The following is a 17,971-nucleotide window of genomic DNA, read 5'->3' on the forward strand; positions in this document are numbered from 1 at the left end:
CTGCCCTCAGTCATCTAACCTTATCCTGACCTCATCTCCCACTACTCTTCTCCTCACTCACTTCACCCACACTGGCCACTTGCAATTTCTCAAACAAGCTCCTGCCTCAGGGCCTCTGCATTTGCCTTTCCTTCCATCGGAAATGCTCCTTCCCAAATATCCACATCATAGAGTTCACTTCCTCACTCCCTTCGGGTCTTTTTATATTACCTTCTCTGCGAGGCCTTCCATGACCATCCTATCTAAAATTATAAGTGACCTCAAATCGCCAACAATTCCCAGGACTTTCTATCCTCTTTTCCTCTACAGTGTTTATCACCATGTCTGCCTTAACACTTGTCTATTTTTTTTACTTACAATAGTGCCTGGCACAAAGTGCTCAATAAACATTTGTTGAATGGACTGAAAGAACAGAGGCTGGCATAATGGAGAAAGATGAAGAACAGATCTCATTTAAATAAAGAGGGCTAACAAAGCCTCCCTTCCTCCCATTATTTTGCAAACAAAGTTCCCAGGACAGCTGAAATGCCCAAAAACTTAAATTTCACAGACCTTAATTTCCATCTCTCCACATTAACTCAATATATATTATTAGCACATTCTACAGGTTCAAAAAAAGAAATACTTCCATGTATATTTATTTGTAATCCTATTAAATTTAACCCAATAACAAACTGTACTAATTCAAACCCTCGATGTAAATAGGAGGCACACTAATTTCATACCTCATGGATTCAGGAACTGTGCATCAGTATCAAATATGTGAAAGTCAAGCCATAACATATATAATTAGGGTAAACTTTAAATATGTGTGCAAAACTGCTAATTTTACCTCACTTTGTACACAGTATGGTTCCAGCTTTTTGTATGTGTTCTTTAATGTATTTTTTTCCATTCCAATTAAACACAGGTTTGACGTGCTGAAATTCAATAAACAACTAAGGCTTAAGTGTTACCTTTTTCAGCAAATTGCATTACATTTAGGAGACATACACTTATCACTCCTATCTGAAATTTTTTTCTCTCCTCAGTTTTACAAAATGAGGTCAAAAAACCTAAACCAACCACAGCTACCATACAATTACGACAACGTTAACCACATTGAACTGTATAGCAGGCAACAAACTTGAGAGCATCAAACTTAGCTGGTACACAAAAGTCCAAATTCAGCCTCCCAAAGGCAGTTCAGAGGTATTAGTGGTATAATATACAAAAGTATATATTGATTTAAAAATCAAACAGGTACCAAAGTCAGCATGAACTTATCCATTGCTTGAATTACTGCAACAGCCTGCTTCCAGTTTTCCTGCTTTCCCACCATCAATGTAGCCAATGTAACTAATGGTCTCCATGTTCAAGCACTTCCTTGATAATGCCCAGGAACTCTGTTAACACCTTAATCTCTTTAACTTCATTGTATCATATAAATACCACTATCAGGCTAACTCCATAAGGTACACATTATTCCTATTTTAAAGATGTAAGGTACACATTATTCCTATTTTAAAGATGTGGAAACAGATGCTTAAAAACGTTTTGTAACTTGCCGAAAGTCACACAGCTACCACAGGCTACAGCAGGACCCAAACTCACTGTCAAGTAAGACGTAGCAGGATGCATAATACCAGTACTCCACACGTGAGGAACTGATAAATGTTACTAGCCACTTATTTAAATATTTTTATGATTCACAGAACATTTTGATATATATTTTCATACCATTAACAAAATAATCTGACATTACTAAAATAATCATGTAAGGGTCATTTGTGTATTATGCAAGAGAAATATACAATTTGTAAAAGCCATGTTGATTTAAAACTCTAATCTTAATTATCTTTTATATTAAATATATTAAAATAATAAAATGACCAATTCTAGTGAAATATTAAAGTTGAAGTAAATAAAGGTAGCTAAAATAAAGTCATAATCAATAAGTACATAAAAGAAAATTTCTGCACTCCTTAAACGAAGCTGAGGCATTATTACAAGGTCCCTAACATTTATGAGACAGATTACAAAATAGCCAAGGCTCTTATTCATGAATTTTCATTCTGGGAAAAAAAGAAAAGATCAGTATTTTGCCATGACAAAAATAAATTTTTTAAAGTGGAATTTCACAAAGAGTTTTCACATATATTAGCTTATTGATGACCCTCATAACAGAACTGTGAAATAAAATGAACAAAAATAATTATTTTCACATCCAGACAAGTAAGCTACAAAGTTTGGGGACTTGCCCAAAATCCAAAAGCTACAAATGCTGTCTTCAAATCATCCGTTTCCACTCTTTCCAGGTCACCTCTACTGCACAGACCACACCACCCTACCCAGGCTATCAGCTCACATATGACAGACAACCTGGATGCGGAAGACCTTGCAAGGAAGCTAGGGCTGTTCTGGAAAGATGGCAAAAAGAGGAGGAAGGGAGACAAAGATATCCTGATTCCTTCAATGATTTCTTTTTATGCGAATGATTCTGGGAGGCGGGTACCTGCTGGAGCAGGGCTCCAATCCAGGCGGCCCAGGTGAGTTTTCCAGGGTGTGCCCCGGCTTCCCAGTCCCCCTGACACCTGCCACCACCCATAACTTAGGTCTCCGCCCGCCACTGGTTAGGGACAGAACATCTCGGCTCCTCTCACTTCCGAGATGAAGGAAGCCTTTGCTTCAGCCACCGCGACTTACCTGTCGGGTCATGAGAGATTTAATTTTTTGCATGTCTCAGTCCTGAGGAGGGTACCCTGCCTCGAATAGCTAACAAATCACACCGAGCCACTACACAGCTGGCCCTGACACAGGGAAGCCATAGTGGATGGTCACGTGGAGGCGCCGACCCAGGTCATCCTGTCTTGCCCTGGGTATTCTGGGAACTGTAGTCTTCTGGCCGCCGGCGGTAGTAACAATGAACTAAAGCGGCCAGTCCAGGGACTACATCTCCCAGCAAACAAAGGAGCGGGTGCGCCAGTTAAGCGGGTAAATCTTACTGCTCAGAGAGACCACTGCGATCGCCGGTCTTACGGAAAGTGCTTGCACTAGGTGGTAGCTACTCTTTGGGGAGACGGAAACCTAAGTCATAGGTGACTAGGAGTTGAGCGAAAGATCAAACTCAGAGGAGACAATATATAAGCCAGACTGACGCGATGCCCCCTAGGAGTGTGAGGGAGGAAACCTCACCTGGTATAGAGGGGCGGGGTGAGGGAACGAGAGACTGACGCAAAGGAGAAGGAACTCAAGAAAGGGCTGTCACTGAGAGGTGACCTGAGAACTCGAGACTACCCCGGGCGCGCTGGGTTTGGCCTGAGGAAAGGTGTGCTCTAGATTGCCCAATGGGCGGCCCGCCAGGGTTAGGGCTGTTCTACCTCAGTCTTGGCATCCCCTGCAAAAGCTCTAAAATCGAGGGATTTTGACGCCCGCCTATTATTTTACCTCTGTACTCTAAGGCAAGTGATGACGGGAAATACGACAACAATAATGAGTATAGGTGTCACTTTAAAGTCCTCTTTTCAACTTTTGGCAGTTTAGTTAAATTGGGGAAAGGAACAGGGGTGTCTTTGGGGACACAGTTTTAAAAGGACTTTACAATTATGAGAATATTAGAAGAAGAAAAAGAAAGCGGCCCTAAAGCTAACAATAATAGCTAACACTTATCGAAAGCTGAGTACCTGTCAGAAACTGCTAATAGCTTTAAATATATGGCTTTATTTATCCACACAAGAATCCTGTGGGTTCCCATTTTAAAGATGACGAAGCAGGTATGGCGAAATTAAGGAACTTGCCTAGGATTACTAAAGATGTGCAAGCAGAAACTGAAGGATTGGTCATCAGGTGTGTTAAGATTTTCATGTATTGTGCTGAAGAAAGTTCTAAAGCATGGCACCAATTTTTTTAAGTTTATTTTATTGTAATGCTAACTTTTTAAAAGTTAACATAAACTTTTATAAACCTATAATTTCAAAAATATTTCTTAGAATAAAAAAAATTAGTATGTCAACCTAATAAAAAATACTGGGTAAACAATAGTATGGGTGGTAGTCAGATATGGCAAAACTAATAAAGGTGATTTGCAAATGACCGAAGTTTGGGGGACACTAACAGAGGTTATTTCTGATTCTGAAATTCTATTTTCTCACCCCTTAGAGCCTCGTTTTGTTAATTTTTACAAATGAGGTTGCAATATTTTATATAGGGCTTTGTAAAGATAAATGAGATGATGTAGGTGAATGAAATGTATAAATTGTAAAGCACTATACAATTATGAGGTATAGTTTGATTCTGCCCGGTTCTCCACTCCAACAGAAACACCTTGTGCATTCTTTTTTTTTTTCTTTCTTTCTTTTATTGTTATTCTTATACTTTAAGTTCTAGGGTACATGTGCATAACGTGCAGGTTTGTTACATATGTATACTTGTGCCATGTTGCTGTGCTGCACCCATCAACTTGTCAGCACCCATCAACTCGTCATTTACATCAGGTATAACTCCCAATGCAATCCCTCCCTCCTCCCCCCTCCCCATGATAGGCCCCACCTTGTGCATTCTTGCATCACTGCATTCAGCAATTTCTTTGAAATTATGTTTGCCTATATGCTTCTCTGACTTTGTTATTTCTAACCCCTTAAAGAAATTCTGGTCACATTTAGGGCAAGTCTAGTTTAGTTTATTCTTTACCTTCTCTAATCTTAGTTGTCAGACTGTTATTTGTATGTGAAAATCTTCAATATTTAGAAGTCCCTGAGAGCATCAAAAGAAACAAAAACTGCCAGCCATATTAGCATATAAAAATAAAACCCAAGTCAATAAACATTTCTTGATTATTGAGCTCAAGGCAACACTATAGTAAGCACTTTAGATTGATAATGTATGATTGTGGTCACAGGGAGTTCACAATTTAGTTTAAAAGCGTATCTGAGGGGTGATCCGAGTTCAGTAGTTCTCAAACCTGACTGTTCAGATTCACCTGAGGTGTGTGCTGTTATTATTGTTATTTTATTTGGGGATGTTTGTGTGTTTAAAATCTTCTGTGATTCTTAAAAGCAGTCCAGCTCTAGCATGTCAAATCCATGCTGTAAAGATGAGAAAACATATCTATATAAGGGTTCAAGGCCACATATTTCATGAGAGCTTGATCTAGGACTAGAACCCAGATTCAACCCCAGAATTTTCTCCCTCACACACTCAGATACACAAAGTTAAAGATGATCCCCCAAAAAAGTTTTTTTTTTAATCTAATGTGTGTATTTCTATTGGCCAAATTCAGAAAAAAATGAGTGTTATCCCTATCTATTTGACACCGAAAAAGCAAGAAAGTATTAAAACTTTGTTTTACTCCAAAACTCTACATTTTGTTTTATTTCCTATAAACTGAAGAAATGGATAAAGATGGTTACAGTCTTCTAAAAGTTTGAAGGCTGTAACTATAATATTGAAAGTTTGTAAAGTAAGTCAGCACTGGTGTCTAAGTAAACTATATTTCCAAATTCAGCATACCTTAACACTATATGAAATAATTGAACCTTACATTATTCATTTCTACCTGTCTACGCTCAAAAAACAAAAAACTTGGCATCCTAAAAAGCACTTTGTAAAAGGTTTGGCATGCTATTTCCTTTCCAATTTTCAAAAAGGTATTTATTTGTAAGATTTATTCAGGATTTTCATATTTACCTGAGAGCTGTTGTTAGTGATAGGCGAGTGCAAAGTAATGGAAAGTTTAGATGATCTGCCAACAAATCTTGAGGGAAGGTTTGCTGGATACCAATTCCTTGGTAGAGAAGTGCTAACCCCATTTTTGCATACTGGAACATCAGAGCCGAGAGTTAAGTAAATTGATCTGATTCAGGGCAATAGGATTAGTAGTAAAGTAGGATAAGGGCATATTTCTAATGGCCCAAACAGGAGGAATATCTGGAAGCTTAAATAAAAGCTGAGATCCTGGTTTGATTAGAAAGATAAAGTTACTTACCACTGCACAAATACCAAAGCAGTGGAGAGATGCAGCCCCTCCAAGACGATATGACTACATTTCTTGAGCAGGCCATAACAGAAAACAGATCACTTGTCAAAGGTAAAGTAGTGACCTAAAGAGGTGCCCAGGAAGAAAGACAGTACTGCATAGTATTTAGCAGCCATATAAGATAGATAAAGGCTTCCGTGAGGTAGCTTTGTGGACTTTACAGAAGTGAACACTAGCACAGGCATAGGCATATGTGATAGCCTCCTCTGGCAGCTAACTCTCCCTGTAAACTGGAGAGAATCTACTAATTACAACAATAAGAAACATTTTCTCTCCCCAGTTCTTATTCCCCACTGTTCTACATCTACATTGACCTTGGCATTTCACCACCTCTCCTTCTTAATTGTTTCTGCCACTGCCAAACATGCACATGCTTGCTACTTGTGATTAAAAATGTGGATGTTTGAAATTTATGCAGCAGACATTTACTGTATGAAGTATTACCAGTCTACAATTTAAATAAACTAGACTGTAAACTGTGTACTGTGATTTGAGAGGTAATAAAAAGCCCTGCCTCCAACACACACACACACACACACACACACACACACACACCCCTGCACAGGTGTATATGTGTCCATATCCCATTGCAAATGCATGTGTGCGCGCACACACAAACACACACACACGCACACTCTATCCCAGTGGCTCCTAGCATTGCTTGCAGTTTAATCACCATGAATATAGATTGCTTTAGGTTAATCAGCCTTCTCATTTTAAATGCAAATGTAACTAAGATTGGTAAACAGTAACACTACAAGACCTTTTTTCCTGACTGGAATGATACAGCAGAACTTCCCAGTGGGTTACATGTGTGATGTGAGATATGGATGGTAGGAAAATCTTATAATTATAAAACACTTCAAACTATTTTTAAGACTCATGTAAAAATTAACAACAGTTGAAGTTAAGCTTGAGCACTCTTTTTCTCACTTCCTGTATAAACATGTTGAAATCAGAAGCGACTCCAGCAGGTATGAGTTTATATCTACAGTTTACCACTAGAGGGCGCTTTGCCATGATTATCCCAGTAGCCCTTTCCCTAGATGTGCCGTATATTTCAATGTGTGCCATGAAATAAAAAGATTACAAGTAAGCTTCATATTGGCATTTATTTGTTAATGTAGCATCTACTATCACCTTATGTCATGAAAGAGAGAATATTTTCAAATACAACAAAGAAAATCCCAGAATAAAAAACTCCTTTATAATGAGTATGTTTAACACTAAGGAAAAAACACAGTACCTTGTCTTTATTTCTCTTTTTGCCAAGGACCCAACAAACTTTGTTATAATCCAGCACTAGATTTAAAAACACTGGAAAGAGGTAATTTAATAAAGGCAATTGGTGATTAACATCAATCTAAAAGATGTTGGGGGAGCCTACGTGATATCTGTAGAACTTCCCTATTACTTTCCAGATTGTATTTTGTGCAATCCAATATTCAAATTTATTTGTATATCTTACGCATCAACTGAGAATCATAAGACAGGGACCAAGGAGCACTTAGAGTTTTGTTTTCTGGAGGAGCAACTTAACAAAAATACTAGTTAAGCATTATGCTACTGGTTAAGCCCAAGATCCATGAATGAATAAGATTATTCTCTGTATTCTAGAGCTCAGAGGGAAAATAAACATCCAATAAAATAAATTAAGATTAAGGAGATAAGTGCTGCAATAGATGTATGTACCAGATTTAGAGATAGCACAGAGCAAGTTGTGGCATTGTTGTTATTTTGCAGGGAGGTGGTGGAAGTGTGAGGAGCTCTTGCCATTTTTCTGAAGCATGGAGGGATCTGAAAGTGACTGATCTCTGAAGAGGACTTAGTTTTCCCAATAGTCACTTATTTTCTTGGCTTATAGAAGTCCTTCTAGAAGAGTTCAGAGCCTTAATGCAAAGAGGGTTTCCAAACTTGCATTCCAAAATTACTATCATTCCTTTTTCACTTTAATTATGCTTGAGATATATTCTTCCTTCCCCTCTTGTCATTGAACTTCTTCAGTGGGCCTTTACTGTTAAAACTGATGTATGCAAGGAATTTTACTTGATTTGATGATTTGATGCAGATTTGGATATATAATTAACATTTTATATAGCAAAGCTAGAACCAGAGCCTTCTTACAAATAGGGGTTAACTAATAACTTCGTAAATTAAGCAGACATGCTCAGACTATCTGCTGCCATGACAATGAAGAGACCAGGTTGAGAAACTGTAACGTGGACATTACAGTAGAGGTAAGATCTTTTCTAGATCATTGGTTCACTTCCTCTATGTATCTGCTGTGAGAATGTTGCCTCAGACACTATCTCTTGACGTGAGCTTTTCATTATAATTATGCATGGTCCATGCCTCAGCCCCACTCGGAAACACACCTGTGATTTGCTTTTAAAACTAAGATGAATTCAAAGATTCAGTGAAATCAGTCACTGTAATAGGAAACACTGCATAGAAAAAATATGTTTTGAATATATGGTGGAGCTCTCTTTTGATTCGTCGGTAGAATTTTTACATGTTGGTGACTTCACAAAGATTTGTGACTGTTTAGCAGATACATGAGCTACTTCTATTTTCTTATTTTTTTTAATTTTTAAATAATAATGGCATAGTTTTGCATGATAGAAAACCAGCTTTTGTTTTTAAGGAAATCTCACAATATTCTTTCATTATGAAAACATGCCATTTTTCAGTAAAGTCACTTAAAAGGATGTTTTCCTTCATGTGATTTTTAATAACTAAGTATAATTTATGAAATATATAGACAATTACTGGTAGTTGCTAAGAAACTCTTCTGAAAGCCATAAGCCTGTATTCTTGCAAAGCACATAACAGGTGTTCCCACTCCCTGTGTCCTTTGTATACACATTCATTCTGTATTCAAATCACAGAAGCAAGAGGCAAGATAGGGTCTGTTACCTCATTGCTAATTTCCCTAGCAAATAAACCAGCAGCTGCTGGTCCAAGTTACCACTGAGAACAGGTCACTGCATGCATGGGACAGGATGCTTTCATGGAGCCCTTCGGTGACACACTTGGGGTCTTTCAGTGCAAACTATACCTCCTCCTTTTCGGTAAGGCCCTGCGTGAATTGTTTTAGCTGTTTCTTAGGTTGTTGTTGTTTTGTTTTTTTTTTTTTTTAAGTGTGGACATAAGGTAAATATTTGCTTTAGGCTGTAGATGCATTCAGATAATTGAAGAGCAGGTCAGAACCTTTTAACAATAATACACTGTTTTCAGCAAAGAAGCAGTAGCATTTAAGATAAAAGAGTTTCAATAAATAGATTGTTATTGTTTTCTTGGAACAACAACTATTGTCATAGCACCCATTAAGAGAATTAAGATATTTTTAAAATGTAATGATTTTTTTCTTTTTAGAGTATACATATCGGTTCAATAGTCTGATGTATTTGTTTCAGCAAATATTCTAATAGGCCATGAAATTGTGACCACTTAGAGTGAAACTCCAAATAATTTATGAAAATTGTTTTCTTTTTAATTAAAGATATTGTTGCAAACTGTTTACTGCTTCATTTTATCTGTTTCATCTTATGAAATATGGAAGAAGATCAGATTCCAAACTAACAAGAAAATTTCCTACACAAAAGGGAGAACGTGTTTGAAAAGACTGTTACTCCAAAATGCCTTTAGCTTTTCTCTTTGCCCAATGGCTAGTCCTATTAAAAATTTTTTTCTGTACCTTAATATTTTCCCTCATTCTCCTCTTTATCCTTAAAGTTTAAAGGAGTCTCTTTCCAACATTCTGAATGCTTGTCTGTCAACATTGTTTTCACCAGATGTTCTCTTTTCCATTCTTCCTATTTATCAGTTTTAAAAGTCAAATCAATTTCTTGTTTTGTTTATATTCAACAGATAGGAGTTCAAAAAAGGCTACATTTAAAAAAATTTAAGAACAGCTTAGCAAACTAAGCAATTTAACTTTTAGGCTTCTTCAGTTATTTAGAGCCTTACTTTCACTCCTATATTTTGTTAAAGTTTGCATTGTAAATGTTATTATTCAAATTCATACCTAATGTTGTACCTATCTCACACATTTGAAATGTACAGTTTGTAAATTTTTTTAAGCCTTTGAGTTTCCCAGAGTTGTGATTGTTCCAGTTATTACAGTATTTATGTTATCAAATTTAAGCCTATAATAGAATTTTGTTTGCTAAAATTTTTGAAAAAGTAAATAATTACTATAACTGTCTCTATCTTTGTGCATTTTTCTTGCCTTTGAAGGTATCCTGGGTCATCGTCCCACTTATTTTTATTTTTAAAACAGTAGGACTGCTATCATTTTATAAGTGTTGTTTTTGAAGCTGGCGTTGAGAAGAACTTCGAGACAATTTAGTTAAGGAATTCAACTAAAATAAAACAAATGTACATTAGGAAAATAGCATGTTCATAAATAGCTAAAGCAGTTTTTATACCTTAGGACCTTCTCTCTCCTGCAAATTTGCTTTTCTCCATAGGTAGTGTGTTGTAAAGACCACAGGTGATTTGGCAATCTTTTTGCTCTTAGGAATATTGAATTTTTGTTTGTTTCTTCTTTTTAAAAAATTTTTAAAAATTTGAAGCCTAAAATATACAGTTTGTGCAGTTTATTCAAAATACATCATAATTTCTATTTTCTCTAAAGATGCAAGATTTTATTTTCAGTCAACAATACTTGTGTTATGCTTGTTAATACCACGCATGATAACAGGGAAGTAAATGCCAGCTATTTTGAGCTACAGCAGAGTTCACTTTGTGAAATCTGATGTTTATATTCAATACAATGAAACCGGTCTAGGGAGTCCTTTGTTGCTGGAATATAGATAAATTCTACAGTAGGACTTCAAGTGTACCTTAACACTGGACACTTTTTTATAGTGCTATTGTTATACAATGTAAGAGGGTCCGTAAAAGGAGGGATTATTGCTGCAATTTTGTATGTCAGATTATGGTTAGTATTATAAATGTTTCTCCAGATTTGTGTAATGCCTTATATGCAAAAAGTCAAGATTTTTTAAACAGAGCTATAATTTATAAGAGTTTTTGTTTCTTATACCCTGAAAGTAATAGTGAATGTAATAATAAAATTGACTCTAAATTTCCATTTAAGTCCAAGTATTTGGAATATTAAAAATAAATTTAAATTTCATCAATTTTTATGTTGTTTATTATTTTTGTTTTTGTATTTTTTCAAATAAAATAGAGATGGGGTCTGGCCGTGTTGCCCAAGCTGGTCTTAAACTCCTGGGCTCAAGCAATCTGCCACCTCAGTCTCCCAAAGTGCTCGGATTACAGACATGAGCCACCACAATCGGCCTTTTTATATTATTTATTTTCTTGAAGTTTATCTGTTCATGCAGAGGTTGATTTTCTAAAATCAATAGTTTTAGTCCTTTGGGTTTTCTCATACAACTAGAAAAGAGCACTTGAAAATTTCTCAAAATGAAGCTAAGTTTTCTAACATTAGTAAACTACTGTGTTTGACAGCATGAATTCATCACATCTGTAGCGGGTAACACAACGATGGCAAGAGAGTATGTGTTCCTAGAATGTGGAGGAAGCATTCAATTATCTATTTATTCCCAAATTTCACTACAAGCAAAGATTGTATCATATTGATAGGTTCATGTCTTTCCTGCAAAATGAAGAGATTTTACGTAACTGAGATAAGATACTGTATAAAGAAAATTTCATTCCCTGCTGACATTCTTATAACTTGCTACCTATAATTTATCTGATAAAAAATTGTATAGGCAATCTCTAAGCAAATAGTTACTGTAACAGCTGTGCTATTTCTCACTGTCATACAAACATTTGAAAAAGCATACATATTTGAAAAAAAACGTTTCATTTAATAAGAAAGCACTGAACCTATTCAGAGATACTGATGGCAATATATTATTTAAGGTATTGTTACATGATGCAGTCTAAAATAGCCCCCAAAACTAATTTTTCCCCCTAAATAATGATCATAAATGCTATATAAAATGTCTTCTACTAATGTAGTTTTATTTTTCTCAGAGCTTCAATATTTCTATTGTATTTAATATTTCATTAAATAAAATTTTCCTCCCATAATTTTAGTCATGGACTCTCTAACCAGTCTTTTCATATGTAAGATTCAACATTCTGGGTCAAGATCCAAAAGTCATCAACATTTCTATTCTAGCGATATTGTCACCCCATAGTCATATAGTGCCTCCCAACCATTTCCAGAGTATTAAATACATCTCAGTCAATCTTTTCAAATATAACTACAAAGGAAGTTGATTACAAAAAAAGCAGAGAAGGACTTTGGCAATGGCTTTCCCAAATGACAAGCACAAATTGGTCAGAGTCCATTCAGACCTTCTCAGCCTAGTGGTGGTTTCTAGGCTGTGTTGTGAAATGTCCTAAGTGAACCAGTATATCCATGACAAAACTGCTCCCTATTAGCAGTGGTACAGCTTTTTCCAGTGCATTCCCAAGGCAATTATATGGACTTCCATCATTCCCCTTGATTTCTTTGTAAAAAAACACAGAATTGCTGTTTTATTAAAGGATTTCCAAGTATTGACGACTTAGTAAATGGACCAAAAACTGAGACTCAATTCTTCAAAATTCGTTAGGCCCTCTCTCAATTTGGATCCTGTCAAAACCCTCTGGGCCCTTCACCTTCAAATATAGGTAGCTGCTACCCTTGGAAAAGCACCTCAGGATGTCAAGAACATAAAATTAAGAGAGTTGAGAAAGGCCTTACACCTTATCCAGTATTACCTCCTATGCACATATGAGAAAACTGAGTCTGAGAATTAAAATGACTTATTTAAGGTCACATAACTGACCAATCACCATTTTACCCCAAGTATGTGTCCTTTACTAGGACTTCATATTTCAGTAGATCTTTAACGTTATTAAAAAACAAACACAGTAATCTTCAAGTTAAGAAAATAGGTGCTTGAAAATCATTATTTTAGGGCTATTTGCAAGTGGCGGACATAGAACATGGGAGTCCAAGATCAGTAGTGAGCCATGAAACCCTTGTAAATATTTTCATATTTACCCAAGTGTAAAAAAAATAAAAAATAAAAAAAGGAGGGAACAACACAATCAGTGAAAGTTCCAATTTACATATCTTAAGTTAGTAATAACAGGTACTAAACCTATTTTTTTCAACTGTTGCTTACCAGGAACTTGTCAGGAACCGCCTATCTTCAACTTCAATGAAAGGCATATAAATGCATTTTGTTTTGTGCAGAAAACAGATAGACAAAGAGGAATCTTTTCCCGTGCTGATCTCCCATCCAAATGCCAAATGTCTTACTAAATCTATGACTTTAAGAGTTTCACCACCACTGTCAGCCTCTACTTCACATATCATAGACATTAGTAATTTTGAGACATAGATTTACTCTCCCATCCTTCTTTCTCTCTCCTACTGTTTTGTTGCGAAAACCACTGCTTCCTTTCTGCAATCCACTTTATCTCCTCTTTAGAATTCCCAGCACCCAGTTTTCTCTTCTTCTAATCACTTAAATTAGGAAAAATTCCAGATTTAATAGTATTACACTTGGCAGAAAAGAATACAGAAGGGAATTCTCATCTTTGTAACTCCTTTGTTCTGGACTAATCACCAAAGTGTGCAAGTAGGTCCATTATCAGAAGAAAAAAAAATCTTAGAAGTTAATCACAAAAACACACAGAGGCAAAGGAGACAATAAGACATGTCTTTATGTTTCTCTTACAGTTATCTGCTTTTCAGTCCATACGGTAAGTTTCAGTTGAGAGTCTAGGAGTCTCTTCTCCCTCTAACCAACTATCTTCCTCTTTGGTGTTTTCTCCTCTTGGATTCTTTGCTCTAACTTCGCGCCAACCCCCGAGTTTCACTCTCTACTAATAGCTAGCCAAAGGCCCAAACTGTGGGAATCTTTGCTCCTACCTCCACTCTGGGAAGGAATGAGATAAATTTACTGTTGGTAGAACTGGATTCCTCATAGGAGCAGGCCTACGTCTTTGAGTTTTTCCAAGAAAAAAAATCACAAAAGGCAAACAGACCTTTTAAATATTTTATTTAATATTTTTAATATTTATTTTAATACCTTTCCCTTTTTAATATTGATGACCTTTCATGACATGACTTGGATGAAGCTTAAACACTCCCTTTCTACTAGAATGAAATGAAAAAAATGTAGAAAAAAGAAAAAGGGGAAGCGATCAAAGAGGATAAACATTTTGCATTTGAGAAATTTAAAATTGTAAAGTACTTATATTTATATCTAATTTCCATCTCTTCTCACCCGCTTAAGGATTTTATTCCACTTTCACCCTTCTCTATTCTGACTCATCAACATTTCTCTTTCCAGTGGAACATTCCCAGTAGCAGAAAACTCTCTTGATTTCATTTTTGATCTTTCTCCAGCCTCTGCCCCATCTCTCTGCTCCTCTTCACAGCAAAACTCCCCAAAAACTGTTGTCTATACTCATTGTCTATAGTTTCTTTTCTGTTGTCTATTTTTTCTCTCATTATTCAAAATATTCCACATTTAAATTTCTCTCACTCTCTACTATGTCAAATGTTCCTATGTTGTGGGTATCATATTGCCCCTTTTAATATGAGGATTTTGAAGCAAAGAGCTTCCAGCAACATGGTAACCCGAGCTAAGGAAGACTCTCTTCCCCCCGCAAATACATAGAAATGCTAAATAACATAAAATAATATATCATGGCTTAAGGTAAGATGAGGAAATCTCCAGTTGCCAGAAACTGGGAAGAAACCTGAAGATACAGCGGTGAATGCATAGGCCCCAAAATCCCCAGCACTGCCCAGAGCTCTCCACTGGGCAGAGCTCCATGCCCCAGGGCCCTCCAGGTCCCTTATTCTCTCTTAAATTCTCATTAACCAGGATTTCACAACTTTGCCTCTTGGATGTCTAATGGGCATCTCAAAATGAACATGCCCAAAACTGAATCCTCGTCTTCCCCACAAAAAACTATTCTCCCCACAGTCTTCCCCATGATTAATTTATTTACTGCAATTCCTTTCTTCCAGTTGGTCTAAGTCAAGAAGCTTGGCATCCTCTTTGTTTCTGACACCCTCAAAGTGTCAGCAAATCCTTCTGTCACAATCAGTCTTTTTCCAAGACATCTTTTATTAACACCCTAGTCTCCAGCACAGTTGTCTCTGGCCTATTACATTGCAGTCATCTCCTAAGTGTTCTCCCTGTTCCTGCTCTAGCTCTATTCCAGTGTATTCTCACAGCAGCTAAACTAGGTCTAATAAAACATAAGAAAAATCATAGCCCTTTTCTGTTCATGAAACTCCTATTGCATCCCCATCTTAGAGTAAAATTGCCAGAGTTTTTCCCATGATCCTAAGGTCCTGCCAGTCTGTCACAGCCACCTCACTGACCTCATATCTTATCATGCTCCTCCTCCTCCACTGTGCTCCATCTGTACCTGCCTCTTGCTGTTTCTCAAATACACCAACCAGATGCCTGTTCTGGGTGGAAATAACTGGTCATGACTGACAATGGTTTAATACCACTCTCCTTGGGATATTTGTGTTTGGCAAGCATTTGGCTAAAGGGAAGAACTTCCAATAATGGAATATTCAGTCATTTCAGACGGCTTTGAGGGAAAATGTTAGGAGGAAATAGCCCCTAGTATTTCTCAAATCACATGGTTAGATTATGATATGCTATGGCAGACATTAATATAGTCATAATTCCAAATGTTGTAATGGTTTCATTGGACTTTAGAAGTAGTAAACTTTCTTAGTTCTCCTTTTCCCATTATTCTGTAGCAATCATAGAAAATAACTTCTGCTTTTCCTTTTTATCTTGTGCAATCAGCACAGTCTTTGGGTGGAGTTTTTAAAGTGCAGAAAGTTTCAGAGACAAATATTTACCTCTATATGTAACCCGTACTAGAATAGTCAGTACCTAGAAGCCACTCTTCTTTGAAAAGGATTATCGCCTGATCAGGTTCTCTCTGCAGTTGCCCCTTTAGAGTGTGAAATGTGGCTCAAGTTCTTCACAACTTTCCTTTCCTTTGCAACAGGTGCTTGCTCGGGGCTGAAGGTGACAGTGCCATCACACACTGTCCATGGCATCAGAGGTCAGGCCCTCTACCTACCCGTCCACTATGGCTTCCACACTCCAGCATCAGACATCCAGATCATATGGCTATTTGAGAGACCCCACACGATGCCCAAATACTTACTGGGCTCTGTGAATAAGTCTGTGGTTCCTGACTTGGAATACCAACACAAGTTCACCATGATGCCACCCAATGCCTCTCTGCTTATCAACCCACTGCAGTTCTCTGATGAAGGCAATTACATCGTGAAGGTCAACATTCAGGGAAATGGAACTCTATCCTCCAGTCAGAAGATACAAGTCACGGTTGATGGTGAGTCCCCTGTGAGTGTATGTGGGTAGCAGTCTAGTATGGTAGTTAGCAAAGGCTCAGGAGACTAAAATACCTCGGCTTTAGATCCTGGCTTCACAACTTTGCACAAATCAATTAATCCTCAAAGCCTCAATGTCTCATGGCACTAATGACATTATCTACCTCACAAGGCTTTCTGAAGATTAAATAAGACATGCATGTAAGAGATATACCTAGTGCCTACCAATAGGTAATCAAGCACTACATATAACTTATTGTTTGTTTGCCTGGGAACTATCAAGTATAGTGTTGCTAATTTGATGAGATGGAGAAAAATCTTATTTTCTCAACAATAGACTATACCCTGGGAAGAGCCCTATTTTTGTCATGAAGATTTTTGTTTCAGTACACTGTTTGGAAGAGGATGAGACTTGTGCAGGAATGATACTTAGGGACAATGGACATGCCTGAAAATGTCCTCTGAGGGGCAGTGGGGTCAGCTAACTTTCAGACACTTGTTTTCCTTATTGAAGTAAGTGACATACGCAAAATATATTGTGCCCAAAGCCCAACTTCTGACTTTTTCTCTCTACACCTGTTTATTTATAACAGTATTCCCCATTTTAATAAATACGAATTCCATTCTATCAATTACTCCAGCCAAAACCTTGCAGTCACTGTTGACCTCTTTTTCTCACATCCCACATCCAGTCCACAGGAAAGCCTATTGGCTTTACCTTGAAAATATAGACAAAATCCAACCACTTACCACCCCCCAGTACTGCCCCACTCAATACCACAATCAGCCATGGCCTGAACTATCCTAATAGCTTTGCCACCTACTCTCCCTGCTTCTATTCCTGCCTCCTTCAGCTTAAAATCCTCCCATTGCTTCTATCTCACTCAGAGTATAAGTCAAAGTATTAACAATTTGCAATTCCCCACATACCCAGTGCCTATCTGACCCCATTTTCCTATCTGTATCCCCCTCACTCACTTGGTTCTGGTCATGCTGGCCTCCATGCTCTTTCTGGAACAGGCCAAAACACACTCATTCCTCAGGGCCTTTGTACTTGCTGTTTGCTCTACCTAGACAGCTTTTCTCCAAGATACTAGCATGCTCCCCTCATTTCCTTTAGGTCTCAGCTCAAATGTCACTTTGTCTGTGAATTCTTTACTGACCACGCTATATAAAACATAATCGCACTTCCCCAAACACACACACACACACACACACTCCGAGAAAAGAGAGAGAGAGACAGAGAGAAAGAGAGAGAGAGAGAGAGTCACTCTCTTTCTCCAATTCTGCTTCTCTCTCTTTCATAGCATTTATTACTACCCGGGCATATTATAGATTTTTATTTGTTTATTGTTTCTCTTCCCCACCTAGAATATGAGGTCCCTGGGAGCAGGGACTTTGTATTATTTGCTGCTTTGTCCTCAGTGCGTAAAACCTTTGCTGATCGCTAGTAGATTCAGCAACTATCTGTGGAGTAAATGAGTGGCCACAGAGGAGACCGGGGAGACTTCAGGGGAGTAAAGACGCAGAAGGTAAAAGCAAATGCCTATAGAGCAATTGTGGGGAAAAAGACAAGA

At 37.3% G+C, this 17,971-nt stretch overlaps 2 protein-coding genes across 5 annotated transcripts in view; one reads left to right on the top strand and one right to left on the bottom strand.

Moving 5' to 3' along the window:
* VPS50 (VPS50, EARP/GARPII complex subunit) overlaps window positions 1–2,846 on the bottom strand; it is a 119,918-nt gene extending 117,072 nt beyond the window's left edge. For both annotated transcript variants that reach the window (XM_025378811.1, XM_025378810.1), the window contains exon 1: window positions 2,686–2,846. Coding sequence is in view for 1 of the 2 variants with exons in the window: in XM_025378810.1 (XP_025234595.1) it covers window positions 2,686–2,718 (33 nt within the window). In the remaining variant the exon portion in view is untranslated. The remainder of the gene's footprint in view (window positions 1–2,685) is intronic.
* Window positions 2,847–2,987: 141 nt separating this feature from the next.
* The window catches only part of HEPACAM2 (HEPACAM family member 2), a 42,599-nt gene continuing 27,615 nt past the window's right edge, over window positions 2,988–17,971 (top strand). The window contains exons 1-2 of one of the 3 annotated variants that reach the window (XM_025378815.1): window positions 2,988–3,077; window positions 16,046–16,396. In XM_025378815.1, coding sequence (XP_025234600.1) covers window positions 16,192–16,396 — 205 coding nt within the window. In that variant the 5' untranslated portion in view covers window positions 2,988–3,077; window positions 16,046–16,191. Of the gene's footprint in view, window positions 3,078–8,927; window positions 9,085–15,901; window positions 16,397–17,971 lie in introns of those variants that run through there. The other 2 variants (XM_025378812.1, XM_025378814.1) reach the window with 2 other exon arrangements.

This window comes from Theropithecus gelada, chromosome 3 (assembly GCF_003255815.1).
Source record: "Theropithecus gelada isolate Dixy chromosome 3, Tgel_1.0, whole genome shotgun sequence".
Lineage (NCBI taxonomy): Eukaryota > Metazoa > Chordata > Mammalia > Primates > Cercopithecidae > Theropithecus > Theropithecus gelada.